We start from the raw sequence: 14,438 nt of genomic DNA on the forward strand, positions 1-14,438 counted from the left end.
GAATATATCCATACATATATATATGACATATTCGTATGCGAAAATAAAAACGCGCTTGCGCGATACCAAGTTTGCGCGGCCTTTCGCGCGGTTTTTATTTTACAAACTTATAATTTGACTAGATTTGAATTAAATTTTTTTTTAAACCCACCGCCAATTTGACTAGACTTATAATTCAATAAATTAGTTTATTTGTTTAGTAATTAATTAAAAAATAAAATAAAATAAAATAGGTCAGTAGCAATAACAATACATTCAAATAAATAGCGCGTAATTTGTATTCCGCGATAGCCTCTCGTTAGCCAGACATTCAATAAATTTGATAACAGAAATAATTTTCATGACGTTGATTTCCTTCAGTTTATAAAAATTAATAATTAATAAAAATAATAAACTAATAGTTAATTAAAATAAAAATAAATTTAATTATGGAAATAAAAAAAAAAATGAACCGGTCTCTTAATTTATAAAATTTATCACAGTCAGCTTAAATTGATTCTATGGCCCTTTAAAAATTTTATTATAATAAATATATATGTATATATATATTATTGATGCTTATTAAGAGGGGAAGCACAGTTTTATTTTAATTATTATTTAATTAATTTTAAATAGTAAACGATATTGCCAAGGAAGTGATCGCTTTGTACAACAATTTACAATAAATCTTAATTTTAATTAACAGTAATTATAATAATAAATGACTTTTATAATAAAATAGTACATTTTTAAATTTAACACTTGTAACAAAAAAAAAATTTTTTTCCGATGGATTATAATCGTTTATTAATAACTCACTAATTTACTCATTAATTACTTTGATAAAAAATACGAAATCGAATAATTATTTTTTAATTGAACTTTTAAAATTTGAAAACTTTTTTTATTATCAACTTTACATTAATTTTGAATGTTGATAATTTAAACTCTAGTCTCTTTCAATTCAAATTTTATTTTTTATAAATTATCTATTTTATTATATATATGCGCTGTAAAAAATCGGTAGTGATTACGTATTTTATTTAAATATGAGTCTACTCGGAATTCCGGAGTCAAGAAATGACTCCGTATATGAAGTAAATCGGGAGTTTTTTGCAACGGAGTGATTTCGGAGTGACCTGGAATTTATTTAAATCCACATTTGCTTGATTTCGGAGTTTAATAATAAAATCAACTTCACATCGGTGTAAATTTCACTACGAACCAGAGTTTAAATATTAAAACCAACTCCAGTTCGGAGTAAGTTTCACTCCGATCCAGTGTCAATAATAAAACCAACTTTACTTCGGAGTAAATTTTACTCCGACCCAGTGTCAATATTAAAACCAACTCCTCTTCGGAGTAAATTTCACTCCAATTCAGTTCCAATATTAAAATCAACTCCACTTCAGAGTAAATTTCACTACGAACCAGTTTCAATATTAAAACCTACTCCGGAGTAAATTTTACTTTGAACCAGAGTTTAAATATTAAAACCAACTCTACTTCGGAGTAAATTTTACTCTGAACCGAAATTTTAATATTCAAAGAAACACTTTGGAGTAAATTTCACTCCGATCCAGTTTCAATATTAAAACCTACTCTACTTCGGAGTAAATTTTACTCTGAACCTGAGTTTCAATATTAAAACCAACTCCACTTCGGAGTAAATTTTACTCCGAGGGGATTAAATAAAAGTCATCCACTCTACGTTTACTCCGAATCCACTCCATCACCCGAAGTTCCGGAGTAAAACAAAAATTACTCCAATACAAAACAAATCAGGAGTTTGTTTCTTCAGCGGAATGATTCTAGTGACCTCGATTTTATTTAAATCAGCATTCACTCAATTTCGGAGTTTCAGTATTAAAATTAATTTCGCATCGGAGTAAATTTACCTCCTAGGGAATTAAATAACTAAACACGTCACCCGCTCCAAATTTTTTAGTGAGTCTAAATTAAAATTATTAATGAGCAAATTAATGAATTTCTTGATAATAAAGTGATTATAATTTAAAATTATAAATAACAATAAAAAAAAACTAATCAATTTAAATGCGAAAAAAAGTTGAGGGACAATTATCATAACGTACTTTATTGCTAAATAAATTGTCATATTTTTATTGACATCTGTGCTCGCCATTAAAAAAAAATAGTTACCAAACGGGAAAGCAATTACATAATAATAATAATAATATTTAATTTATATTAAATCATAAGATCAATGTACTTATCGCTAAGTATCAACAAAAGTATTTGTACATTAGATCTAACTTATTAACTCTTATTTATATTTATATTTATTTGTTTTTTTTTCATGCGGATAGATAATTAATTAATTAAATTAATAACTATCATACCCCCTTGTAATTAAATATTGAAATTAAAAATATTTTTATAGGTGTAATTAATTAATCGTCGGTACCTTGTACATTTAGTTAATAAAATTAGGTAGCAACGATTCAATATTCAATATTTAATACCAATAACATTATTTACAGCAAAGTAATATTGCGAACTAATAAAATATTTTAGGTCACCAGTTATTGCCGCGACCGCGGCCTCTGAAGTTGCCGCGGAAGGGGCTGCCGCGTTTCATGGCTCTGGGATGGAAGTTACCAGGGGGTCCTCCATTATTGTTGGGGTTGCGAGGGCCTCGATCGTTCCAGGGAGCCCTGGGGGATCCCCGGAACCCGCCCCTGCTGCGAGGAGTGTGATTGGCTCGCCAGGGCCCGGGAAATGGACTGGAGTTCGGCAACCGCGGCCGGAAGTTCGGAGGCTCGTAATCGAAAGCCCCTGGGTGCAAATCACTTATGATTGAAGACGGGGGGCCGTTGTGAGATCTTTTGGGGGTCGAATGGTCCTGGTCGATCAATCCGTTCTGTCGCTCCATGTCGTTGGTCATGTTCGAGTTCATCAGAGCCTCGAGGTGTTCAGATAAATTCCGCGGCGCTTCGTCAGCCGTCTGCGCCCGTTCTTCCGGATTTATTATCTCGTCACCAAGTTTATCAGTTAGCGGCACTTCTAAAGCCTCGGGACTGTGTCCAGGTGGCCGTAATTCATTGTCACGTTCCTCAGGGTCACGAGAAAGACGTCCTTCATTAATATCTGGCATTATGGGCATGCCATTGTCGTCTAAAATTACAACAGTGTCAGGCGGTTGCAAATTTTGCCTGTCGGATAAATTTTCGTCGTGTCTACGCCGACGGTCGTGGTCCGAAAACCGGTTTCTGAAGCCTCTGCCACGTCCTCGGAACATTTGGGGCTGGTGATCACCTGGACCTTGATAACCTTCGTATATTTCTTGACGTAAATATTCCTGGTGAGGAGGAAAGTCAGCGTTGGGCATAAATCCAGGCATAGGTTGCTGACAATTACCGCCGGTAAAATCATCTGAGCGCGGGAAATTATTTTGCTGACTGGGAACGAATTCCTGGGGGTGAAACGCTGAAGGTGGGGGTGGCCTGATGTGAACGTTGCGTAAATCAGGTGTCATGGGGCCGCGTATCATTGGATTGCTTGGTAGTGGAATCATTCGCATGTCCATGTCATGACGCGGAGGCATCGGCGGCTGTTGCTGAGGATTAATCCGCATGTCGCGGTCCTGGGATCTTAAATCAACCAGGACTCGGTTCTTTTGCTTTACACCTGGTCCGTCAACTTCCTCATCAGACATTTCCATGTCTACGCTCTCTACTATGTCACCCGACTGTACTTGTCTTCTATAAAAATTATTTTTCATTAATAATCAGAGCTAATTATTATCATAAATTAATTATTAAAAGTAATTAATATACCTGTAGTCTTGATCAGAGTCCCAGACGCGGCTGTTTGAGGTAACTGGTTCTGAAGTAATGGCGCTAGCGGGACTGCCGGTCAGACTGATCAAATTCCTGTGATCAACATCCCCGGATTTCATCAATCGCGGAAGGTGGATGTCCGTGGGCATTGGAGCTGGAACTACCCGGTGATCTACGTCGGTAGCGCTACTAAGCAGAGGTTCTTGGCTCTGGGGATCCGTATACGGGACTGACTCTCGGAAGCTGGACTTCTCGTAGCTCGATGGAGACTCCGGTGCTTCAGAGGGCAATGGCTTTGCTTGCATACCGTTCGACCAGGCTGTCTCAGGCTCGGGCCAACGATTGTCACTTCCTTCCCAGGCTTTCGGTTTGTCTTCAGTCCATGTATTCAAATTTTTAGCTGCATTCATTCAAAGTCCATTAGTTAGAATTAAATAAGTAAATCTATCCCTTATAAGAAATATTACATTCAAATGCTTGTAACTTTTAAACTATTGGGTTTACGGTCTTCATACATCAATACTTTTTTGTAGGAAATTTAATTCTCTACAAAAAAGGTCCTTAGGAATTTTCACGTAAACCCATTAGTTTAAAAGTTGTAGCGGTGCCAAGTATCTGATGAAAATAAATATTGATAACTGTGCTAAGTAATTCAAAAACGTCCGTAACTTTTAAACTAATGGATTTACAGGAAAATTGATAAGGACCTTTTTTGTAGAGGACAAAATTTCCTATAAAAAAGGTTCTTATAAATTTTTATGTAAACCCACTAGTTTAAAAGTTACAGGCGTTTAAAGTTTTCTGAAATTCATACCTTCATTGGTAGGTGTCCATGTAGGAAATTTAGGCGGCAATTTATTGTAACAGTTTTCATCATCCAGGAAAATGGGTGGCGGTAACGGAGGTGGCGGCAACGGGTTTATTGGCACAGTATTTTGAGTTTCAAAAGCCATGGTGACGTTGCTCTGGCTGCCTTGACTCGAATAAGGTGACGGAGTGTGCGAGTCGTTGGCTAAATTACGCAGCTGATGATTTCCTAAGCCCATTCGCGATGCCGCGTTGCTATTTAGCTGACCAGGTAAATGTGGATACTCTGATTGCTGCGGTGTTTCTGCCGGTGGCTCGGGTATGTCGAGGCCTAAACCAGGAATTCCTGAAGGTGCTTCTGAGCTCGGAAGAACTGATTTTAAAAAACTCGGCGCGAACTCATTGCCGTCTTTTGGTCGCATATTTATTACTTCTATCGGCATCGCCTATTAATAAATTAACCGAATATTTATTTATTACCTCACTTACTAATTAACAAATAAATAAATAATAAATTACCTCTGTTGGTATGTTGTACGATTGATTACTTCCAGTTGGTGTTAATGATCTATCATTAAAAATACTCCTCTGAAAAATTCATTTAAATGTTTATTAAAAATAACTTGTAGTCTAGCATCCAAACTATTGGATTTACGTCAAAATTACTGATGACCTTTTTTATAGAGAATTTAATTATCTTCAAAATCGTACTCGTGTACTTTTATCGTATTCTCAATAGTTTAGCCGCAATTTTAAATTTTAACTCAAGAATAAGTATAAGTATTCAGCTCAGTTTCAAAAATTAGCATCGCGTTAAAAAAATTTTTAAATTATCTTTGAGCTGACTTGTACCTGAAGTTAAAATTAAAAAGGAACAAATAATTACCATATCAAAGTCAACATTCCCGCCCATGAATGAGGAGAAGTTGGTGGTAAAGTCATTGGAACTGTTTCCTTGAGTCAAATCTGGCGGGGGAATGGCTGCGATATCATACTCCGGGACATAGGACCCATACATTGGGGCAGGAGTTACGTCAATAATATTGCTACTGGGATTCAATTCATCACCAGGTAACTCAATGTCACTGTCAGGACTCGGTGACGGCGCGTTTATGTCCGGCGAAGGTATAGGAGACGTAAGAGTCGGCAGCAACTCATCGAGTTTCTTCTTCAAATTTTTTACACGGCTACCAAAGTTCCTGTAAGCCTACAAAATAAATCCAGTGATTAAACTTCCGTATCTTGATAAAAAAAAAAATTATTATCAACTTACATTGGCGACAATTTTAACTTCTCCCCTCTGAGTCTCATAAAACTGATCCGCCTGCTCGAGCAGCTCCAACACCTGAGCTCTCTCCCTGATCTCAGCTTCTAGCGCGCGCACGTAATTCTCTACGTTGCTCACCGCGATCTCCACTTCCTTCTCCGCGTCCTCGACGTGCCTGCGATCTTTAAGCGAAGCGCAAAGTTCCTCGGCGTTATCAATGTCGACGTTACTTTCACGCAGGTCTCTCAGCCTGGCATCAGTTGCCTGCTCCAGAGTCGCGCAGGACCTCATCGTCGAGATCAGCAGCGCAGCCTGGAACTCTTCCGGGACCACTATCGGCTGGGGCTCTGCTTTCTTCTTCGGCGCCGCGGAAATGAGTCCCGACAAATCCGCCAAAAATTCTTCATCATAAACTTGCCTCTGGTCCCAGATTTTAAAAATACGGAGAATCCGGTGCTTTACCTTCTCGTCCCTGACCATTGTCGTCGCTCGTTGCAATGTCGTACCCCAGGACTCAACAAATTCAAAATTTTTACGCTTCGAATACTGGATCACGTCATTTGCCAGATAAAATAAAGTCAGCCGGTGTTCAACTTTTACTGAAAAAATTTTAAATGATTCATTACTAATAAATTATGATCCTGAAATTGAATGATCCAGAAGTTAACAGACAATCGGAAATTTTTGGATTTTTTTTTTCAATAAATCAATTAAAAAAAAAAAAACTAAAAATATGCACATGTAGAAAATTTAAAAAACTATAGGTGCAATTTTTTTAAATATTTTTTTTCTAATGATTTATTGTTTAAAAAAAATCCAAAAATTATATCGGCCAACTTCCGTTTCATGAAATTGAGGATCCAGAAGTTAGCAGACAATTAACAATTTTTTTTTCAACAATTTAAATTAAAAAAAAAAAAACTAAAAAAATGCACATGTAGAAAATTAAAAAATCTACAGATGCAATTTTTGAAAATAATTTTTTTTTGCAATTTATCATTCCAAAAAAAAATCCAAAAATTATTAGACGTCTGCTAATTTCAGTACCATCTGAAATTATCAGACAATTAACAATTTCCAAATTTTTTGAACTAATTAATTACGAAAAAAAAAAAAACTAAAAAAATGCACATGTAGAAAATCAAAAAAACTACAGATACATTTGTTTTAAATATTTTTTTTTTATAATTTATCATGTTTCAAAAATCCAAAAATTATGAGACGTCGGCTCCATTCAGTATCCTAATAAATTTATGATTATTTATGACTGGTAGTATAATAAATAACAAAATACCTTTTTTCAAAACTTGCAACCATGAAGCGACGATTTTTTTGTGATGAGGACGACGTTCAAGACACCAGGATGACAAACTTTGTATCGAATCCTGTGAATCTTTAAGATTCTGCAGTCTCTTTTCAAAAAATTCAGCATCAAAATCCATAGTCGCCATAATCCATAAATTTAAATAAACAAAATCCTTTATTTATAAATAAATATGTTATCAATAAATTTTTCAAAATTTAATTATTGATAAATCAATTATTTATTAATAAACTTTAACTTGTCCCGTAGAACACGAGCCACCGAAAAAGTTAAGCAAGATCATTATCATTATCACTTAAACACTGATTATTATTTAAAACAAACTATCACTGCTGTAAGATTGATAACAAACGATATGTGTACCAATACCAAGACATGTGAGTGGATATTTTTCACGGCAATATCTTGGCGCTATTTGCTTGGTAATTATGTGCTGATTATTGCTAATGATGATGCTCAGCTTTATTTTTTATCATACACTCACTTTATTATATATTTATTGTTAATATATTTTATTTTTTAAATCGCGGTTTATTTTATTTTGAGGCTTTTTAATCACTCAGTGGAGGTACTAGGCGGCCATTTTTTTTCAATCATCAAAACATGACCGCGCAATGGCGACTAGAGCGACAATTATTTATTACTATTATTATTATTTTTTTTTTATTTAATCTAGTAATTGGTAATTACTAAACCAATTAGTGACAGTATTTAAATTAAATACACGTTTTTAATAACTGGGAAATAATTTTGACGTTTAAATTTTCCCGCGTTTAATTTATTTTATTTTTAAATTAAAATAAAATTATGGAGCCGCGTTGGAGGGAAGATTTGAAAATTTTTAGTCACACGTGTAAGACGTCATTGATATTTAAGTAAACAAAATATTAATTGTTATATTAATTACACGTGATTACGGACTACGATTGTGGTAATCAGTAATTGAGGGAAATTTTTAATTATTACGATACAAGACTTTAAGTTGACAGAAATTGTTTATGAGAAAAAATTTATTATGCGAAGAAAATAATACATAAATATATGAGACATTTATATAATTATTTCTAATTATATGTTATTTGTTTACAAAATAGTAAGTCTAATTATTTTGGTATCGAGTTCATTAATTTATTTATTTATTTTACAAAAATTAAAAGTTCAAAATTAATATGGAAGAATGAGTGTCACTGACAGGTGAGAATTTTTTAAATTTTTGAATGAATAAAAAAAAATTGAGTAGAATAAAAATGAGAAAATGCGGATTTAAATATTTGAAAAATCAATTCGCGCATTTTTTAAATTTATTTGTTTAAAATTTATAAATTGTTTTGTGTCTGCTATGAGTGTAGAATTACCAGACGACAGTTTAAAAATTTTAAATAAATGAATAAAAATAATGAAACTTAAAAAAATGCGCGAACTGATTTTTCAAATATTTAAATCCGCATTTTTAAATTTTTATTCTGTTTACATTTTATTTATTTATTAATTCAAAAATTTAAAAAATTCCACTTGTCAGTTACATTCACACCGTAGATTTGCTGAATGATCCTGAAGTTAGCAGACAATTGAAAATTTTCGAATTAATAAATATAAGTCATCATAATTGTAAGTGTCATTAATTTTTATGTAATTAATTTCAAATTAAACCCGGGAAAAAAATTATGATACCGAAATTTAAGTATCAGACATCCGAAAAAATTTTGCTGTCACTCAATAAATTTTATAAAATCTACAGAAAAAGATTTAAAAAATTTTTCACCCGCATTTTTTCAAATTTTTTTTCTGTCAGTTTAATTAAAAAAAAAACTATTAATTTACCAGTTACTATTAATATTTATTTATTTATTATAAGCTACATATATATACACATGTATACATATATATATTTATTTACACATATGGGCAGTAGGTAAAGATGTATCTCACATTACAACATCACATTCATAGCTGAAAAAAGAGCTTAGGAAAGAATGCGGGTCCATAGTGTTTTAAAATGGCGGATGCAAATGAAAAATTGCTCGCCGAATTATTAAAAAAACCAGGCAACAATGAATGCGCTGACTGTGGAGCTAAAAGTACGTATCAATAATAACAAATAATACATTAACGCTCAACAATAACCAGTTACAAAAATAAATTACTTGTTACATACTCAGTATTATTAATTAATAATTAGTAACTGCGTTTAACGTAATAACAACACAACGCATGTCTGTGATATGATAATTTATGAAACATTTACTAGTTACTCTGCTTTAAAATAAATGTCCTTGGCCTATTAGCATGTCCAGCATATAAATCAGTGGCTAATTGTAATTTATGTATTGTTTAACAATTGTTATTGACATTGGCCGAGTCGTAGACTGGACCCAGTAGGTCCTGGACCCCCCGCCCACATTTTATTTAACTTTCGCTACCAAAAATTCAAAATTTTAAATTTCATTTATTTATTTATTTATTTATTGTAGATCCAGAATGGGCTTCATACAATATCGGAATATTTTTGTGCACGAGGTGTGCGGGTGTACACAGATCGATGGGTGCTCACATATCAAAAGTTAAACATTTGAAATTGGATAGATGGGAAGATTCCCAGGTTACTAGAGTTAGAGAAGTTGGTAATAATGCTGCTAGACTTTACTACGAGGAACGTGTACCTTCTTGTTATAGAAAACCCAATGAAAATGCACCTCAGTAAGTTATTTTGTAAATTTTTTATTTATTTTTATAACCAATAAATTTACGGTGGCCACATTTCTGGAGATTGTAAATGTCAGAGAATTATAAATATACTGGAATAATCAGGGAAAAGTCAGGAAATTTCGTCACAAAGCTGGAAAATTTTAACTTTCTGTTCTGTTGATTGAAAAAATTCGACAAACTAATCTATGATGCCAACATTTGTCTCTGATTAAAATAAATTATTTGAAATGATTTAAAACAATTTAAATTGACTAATATATAGATATACACTTAGCATGGATTAAATCATTTTTCTTAATCAGGGTCTGGAAAACCTGGAAATGTCAGGGAATTATAAATATACTGGAATAATCAGGGAAAAGTCAGGGAATTTCGTCACAAAGCTGGAAAAATTTTAACTTTCTTTTCTTTTGACTGAGAAAATCCGATAAATTTTTTTTTCTGTCGAAACTGTTCAAAAAGTGGCGGGCGCGGATAAGATTGTAAAATCATCTTGAAAAAAAATCAGTAGAAATTTATTCCAACAGCGAAAAAATGAAGCAGTTTGAATTTAAAAGGCTGGTAGAAAAAAAAAGTCTTAGTAGAAACCAATCGTCAGGATCTTCAGCTATTAACCACATCCACATTGACAAGTTAAAAAACCAAAAACATTAAAAGTATACACAAGTATTGAACTAATAAGTTTCACTATATTTATTATTCGCGTACTTGATTAATATTTTATTGATATTCTATAAAACGTTCTTATTTTTGAAATTTATTATAGTGAAAATGAAAAGTTTATTTATATTTTATTATAGAGTAAGTTATATAAAAACACAGATTTAAAATAAAAAATAAAAAAACAATTCATTTAATAAACAAAAAAAAGCTATGAACATTGACAAATAATAAAATAAAGTTTCATTTAACGGCAATTATTGATTATTTATTGAACTGACTTGTACCATTTTATTTTGAATTAAATAAATATTTCCAATTATTTAATATCACTACATATGGTCAGGGAATTTTTTAATTATTTTACTGGAACACCTGGAAAAGTCAGGGAATTTAAGTTTCAAAAATCTGGTCACCATGTTTAATTAACTTATTTATTTATTAATAAATTAATTAGGGTTTTAGTGGAACAGTGGATAAGAGCGAAGTATGAACGTGAAGAATTCTGTCATCCAGAGAGACAAAATCAATATGTATCAGGTTTTATGGAAGGTTTTTTAATGAAAAGAGGTAAAGAAGACTCTCGTTATTACCCACGTAAATTTGTCTTGTCTGAAGCTGACGACACGTTAAAGTATCACGTCAAAGAGCACAAAGATCCCAAAGCGGTGCTGAGAATATCAGAATTAAATGTCGCGTTTGCGCCAACCAAAACCGGCAATCAAAACAGTCTGCAAATATCATTCATGAAAGACGGCTCGACGCGTCATATTTACGTCTACCACGAAGACCCGGAAGTTATAACGAATTGGTATCTAGCGATACGTTGCGCAAAGTTGCATAGGCTCCAAGTTGCTTACCCTGGTGCCTCGGAACACGAGTTGCTGTCCCAACTGACCAAGGACTTTCCCAAAGAAGGTTTCCTCTGGAAAACTGGACCCAGACACTCAGATGCTTATAAAAAGAGATGGTTTACGCTGGATGGCCGTAAATTGATGTACCATGACGACCCTATGGTAAAATATATTTTTAAAATGATTCTTTGTTGTTATTAATTACTAATTTAAATTAAAAACTTTTTGACAGGATGCTCATCCTAAAGGGGAAATATTTATTGGCTGCAGTACAGAAGGTTTCGCGGTTAAAACCGGCGTACCACCTGGTGCTAAGGATCAAGGATTTTCATTTACTCTAGAAACACCTGACAGAAGTTTTTTACTGTCTGCTCAGAGTGATGATGATCGTGCTCAGTGGATTAATGTTATACAAAAGGTTATAGATAAACCTTTAACACCTCAAGATGCAACAGGTAATTAAAAAAAATACCGCCAAATTTAAATATTTATCAGCAGATGACTCACAGGTAACTGGGCTCTGGATTATTCTTGACAATTACGAACTTTTTTAGAATTTTTTTTACAAGGAAATAATCCTGAGTCCAGTTACCTGTGAGTCATTTGCTGATGTTAAATAATGGACACGAACCAACGTAATCAAAATTTGAATATTTATATTTTACAAATAAATAATTTTCGTATTTTTAGTTGCTGCAAGATTAGTAAGAAAACGTACTGCCAGTGGTACAATGAATATATTGTTTTCATCGACAAGGTAGACCTGGATTTTCTTTAGACATTTATTGTAAAATTTAAATAAATATAAAGTTGGTTAATTATTTAAATCTCGTCCGTGTTAAAGATAATAAATATCAAGGTATTATGTCTCAAGACAATTAACGAGAGCCAAGTCCAAAGTTACGGAAAAAAGAACAAATTTTTAAAATATATATATAAGAAAAAAACCACAGTGATGTTGACGCACACAACAGATTGTAAGAAGCTCTGATTAAAAACTCCGATTAAATCTGATTGGAATTCAATCGGATTTTTATCAGATTCTATCAGGAACAAACATTCAATCAGAATTGCTGGGAGTGTTCCAAGTATCTGATTAAATTTCAATCAGATTTATTCGGAAACAATATTTATTATTTTCCGATTAAATCCGATCGATTTTTTAATCAGATTCAATCGGAAAATAATTTTTCTGCGATTTCTGATTAACTTTCAATCGGATTAATTCGTAACTTTTCGATCAAAACTGATTGAAAATCGATTGGATTTCTATCAGAAACAAACATTCAATCAGAATTGCTGGGAGTGTTCTAATTATCCGATTAAATTTCAATCAGATTTAACCAGAAAAAAGATTTATCATTGAATCGGATTCTATCGAAAAATAACAATTTTTTTTCCGATTTCTGATCAACTTTCAATCGGATAGATTCGTAACTTTATCTACTTGAAGATCGAAACGTTTTTCACGCAACGAAAATGAAAATATTTTATGTAATTTGACTTTGAAGGTGACTTGGGGTAATTGGGGATGCGAAACATTTCGAAAATCTCAATCCAGTAGATTTTTTACTTTTAATTTCGATTTATTTATTTTCGTTCCGTGAAAAACGTTTCGATTTTCAGGTTCTTGTAACTTTTCGATGAAAACTGATTGAAAGTCAATCAGAAAATTCCGACTAATTAGAATTTTGAAATCAGAGTTTTTAATCAGAGCATACCATTACACAGTACACAAGTATTTAGCTTATGTAATTTTAAATCATATTAATTAATATAAATAAAAAGACTGACAGGGAAAAATCAATATATGCTTGCTCGCATTACGTGCAACAACGTTACAATATTTAATATTACATTAAACGTAATGTATCTAATTATCAATAAAATTGTCTCGTCAGGTTTTATTTTATTTTTGTTTGTACAAAAAAAATATTTGACGGTGCAATTTAATAACAAATTTGTATACTAAATACACGTGACTTATTTATAGCAATAATGTGATACCAGCGTTAAAATTAATGGGACAAATTTTAATAATCATGACATAAAATTATAATTTACGACTGGCAGTCGTAATTAATTAAATTTTCATTTATTGTGACGTTAAATATTTACAATTACTTTGCTATCAGATGCCTGCTGTACCTGCGATTAGTAGCAGGAATCAAAACTTGAAGAAAAAAAAAAGTAACTTTTGAGTGAAAGCAATTGATTGGAGGTTTAAAAAATTTTAAATTCCACGAGTTGGAAAATAAAATTCAATACGAAAGTAATCCAAAGACATGCTCCGTAATTATTTTTTTATAATTAAAATAATTGTAAGTAAACATTTCACATAAAAAAGTTTAAGTTTGTTAATTAAAAACTTCAATCACTTGTCATTCGGCGACACATCACATTAATTTAAATAATTAAATCTCGTGTTACTGACAGTCTACATATTAAACAGGAAATTAATATATATATATGTATGTATATATATAAACAAACATTTATTTATATATTTAGTTACTGGAATTTAATATCCGCGTGTATTGTACACAATTATTTCCGTCCACCGTCGTCGAGCATGAGTTTATGTCAATGCTTAATATTGTTGATGCGAGCTAAGTGAATAATTAATATACAGTTAATTATTATTTAAGATTTTACAACATAAATATATATATTAAGTTATTTCCTATGGTCTTATTAAAATAATTTAAAAATAAACCGTAAGGTTCAAGTCCCAATTATTGACACTAAGAATATTAGATATTATAATTTATTTATTATATTTAATATCAATAATTAAATACTTTTTAATCCCTCGTCTTATGCTTTTACTAATTTTATTAATTATTTTTAATATTTTGTTAATACCCTGATTAAAAACTCCGATTTAATCTGATCGGGAAATTCTAATCAGAATGTCTTGTAAAAAAACGACAAATTTTTTTTGTCTCAAAGCCAAATTTTTTTTATATAAAAAAGACATACAAATTTTGGTCCTAGGAGTCATAGAAAATTTGGGTTTTTTTTCCAGCCTTGAGGGGGAA

At 32.0% G+C, this 14,438-nt stretch overlaps 2 protein-coding genes across 4 annotated transcripts; one reads left to right on the forward strand and one right to left on the reverse strand.

Annotated features, from left to right (window-relative positions):
- Positions 1-752: 752 nt before the first annotated feature.
- Positions 753-7,774, reverse strand: LOC130671232 (regulation of nuclear pre-mRNA domain-containing protein 2). 2 transcript variants are annotated; one of them, XM_057474997.1, is made up of 7 exons: positions 7,148-7,774; positions 5,860-6,452; positions 5,473-5,793; positions 5,106-5,174; positions 4,594-5,032; positions 3,777-4,179; positions 753-3,698 (listed from the first exon to the last, which is right to left on the reverse strand). In XM_057474997.1, the coding sequence occupies exons 1-7, from the start codon at positions 7,302-7,304 to the stop codon at positions 2,516-2,518; spliced, it is 3,165 nt and encodes a 1,054-aa protein (XP_057330980.1). In that variant the 5' UTR covers positions 7,305-7,774; the 3' UTR covers positions 753-2,515. The 2 variants fall into 2 exon arrangements, with proteins under 2 accessions (XP_057330980.1, XP_057330979.1); XM_057474996.1 differs by having other exon boundaries at positions 758-3,701.
- Positions 7,775-9,100: 1,326 nt separating this feature from the next.
- LOC130671345 (arf-GAP with dual PH domain-containing protein 1-like) lies at positions 9,101-13,868 on the forward strand. 2 transcript variants are annotated; one of them, XM_057475182.1, is made up of 6 exons: positions 9,101-9,255; positions 9,649-9,874; positions 11,001-11,559; positions 11,630-11,852; positions 12,088-12,154; positions 12,242-13,868. In XM_057475182.1, exons 1-6 carry the CDS (start codon positions 9,174-9,176, stop codon positions 12,243-12,245), a joined length of 1,161 nt encoding a protein of 386 aa, XP_057331165.1. In that variant the 5' UTR covers positions 9,101-9,173; the 3' UTR covers positions 12,246-13,868. The 2 variants fall into 2 exon arrangements, with proteins under 2 accessions (XP_057331165.1, XP_057331164.1); XM_057475181.1 differs by having other exon boundaries at positions 13,533-13,868.
- Positions 13,869-14,438: the final 570 nt, after the last annotated feature.

This window comes from Microplitis mediator, chromosome 7 (assembly GCF_029852145.1).
Source record: "Microplitis mediator isolate UGA2020A chromosome 7, iyMicMedi2.1, whole genome shotgun sequence".
Classification (NCBI taxonomy): domain Eukaryota; kingdom Metazoa; phylum Arthropoda; class Insecta; order Hymenoptera; family Braconidae; genus Microplitis; species Microplitis mediator.

What these genes read in the sequence shown, in the direction of transcription:
- LOC130671232 (XM_057474996.1), bottom strand. Translation starts at nt 7,304, where the DNA reads ATGGCGACTATGGATTTTGATGCTGAATTTTTTGAAAAGAGACTGCAG. An exon ending in AAGTTAAAATTGTCGCCAAT is followed by an intron (nt 5,794 to 5,859) that starts GTAAGTTGATAA and finishes TTTATTTTGTAG; the next exon opens with GCTTACAGGAACTTTGGTAG. An exon ending in GGAATGTTGACTTTGATATG is followed by an intron (nt 5,175 to 5,472) that starts GTAATTATTTGT and finishes TGAATTTTTCAG; the next exon opens with AGGAGTATTTTTAATGATAG.
- LOC130671345 (XM_057475181.1), top strand. Translation starts at nt 9,174, where the DNA reads ATGGCGGATGCAAATGAAAAATTGCTCGCCGAATTATTAAAAAAACCA. An exon ending in CCCAATGAAAATGCACCTCA is followed by an intron (nt 9,875 to 11,000) that starts GTAAGTTATTTT and finishes TAAATTAATTAG; the next exon opens with GGTTTTAGTGGAACAGTGGA. An exon ending in AACACCTCAAGATGCAACAG is followed by an intron (nt 11,853 to 12,087) that starts GTAATTAAAAAA and finishes TCGTATTTTTAG; the next exon opens with TTGCTGCAAGATTAGTAAGA.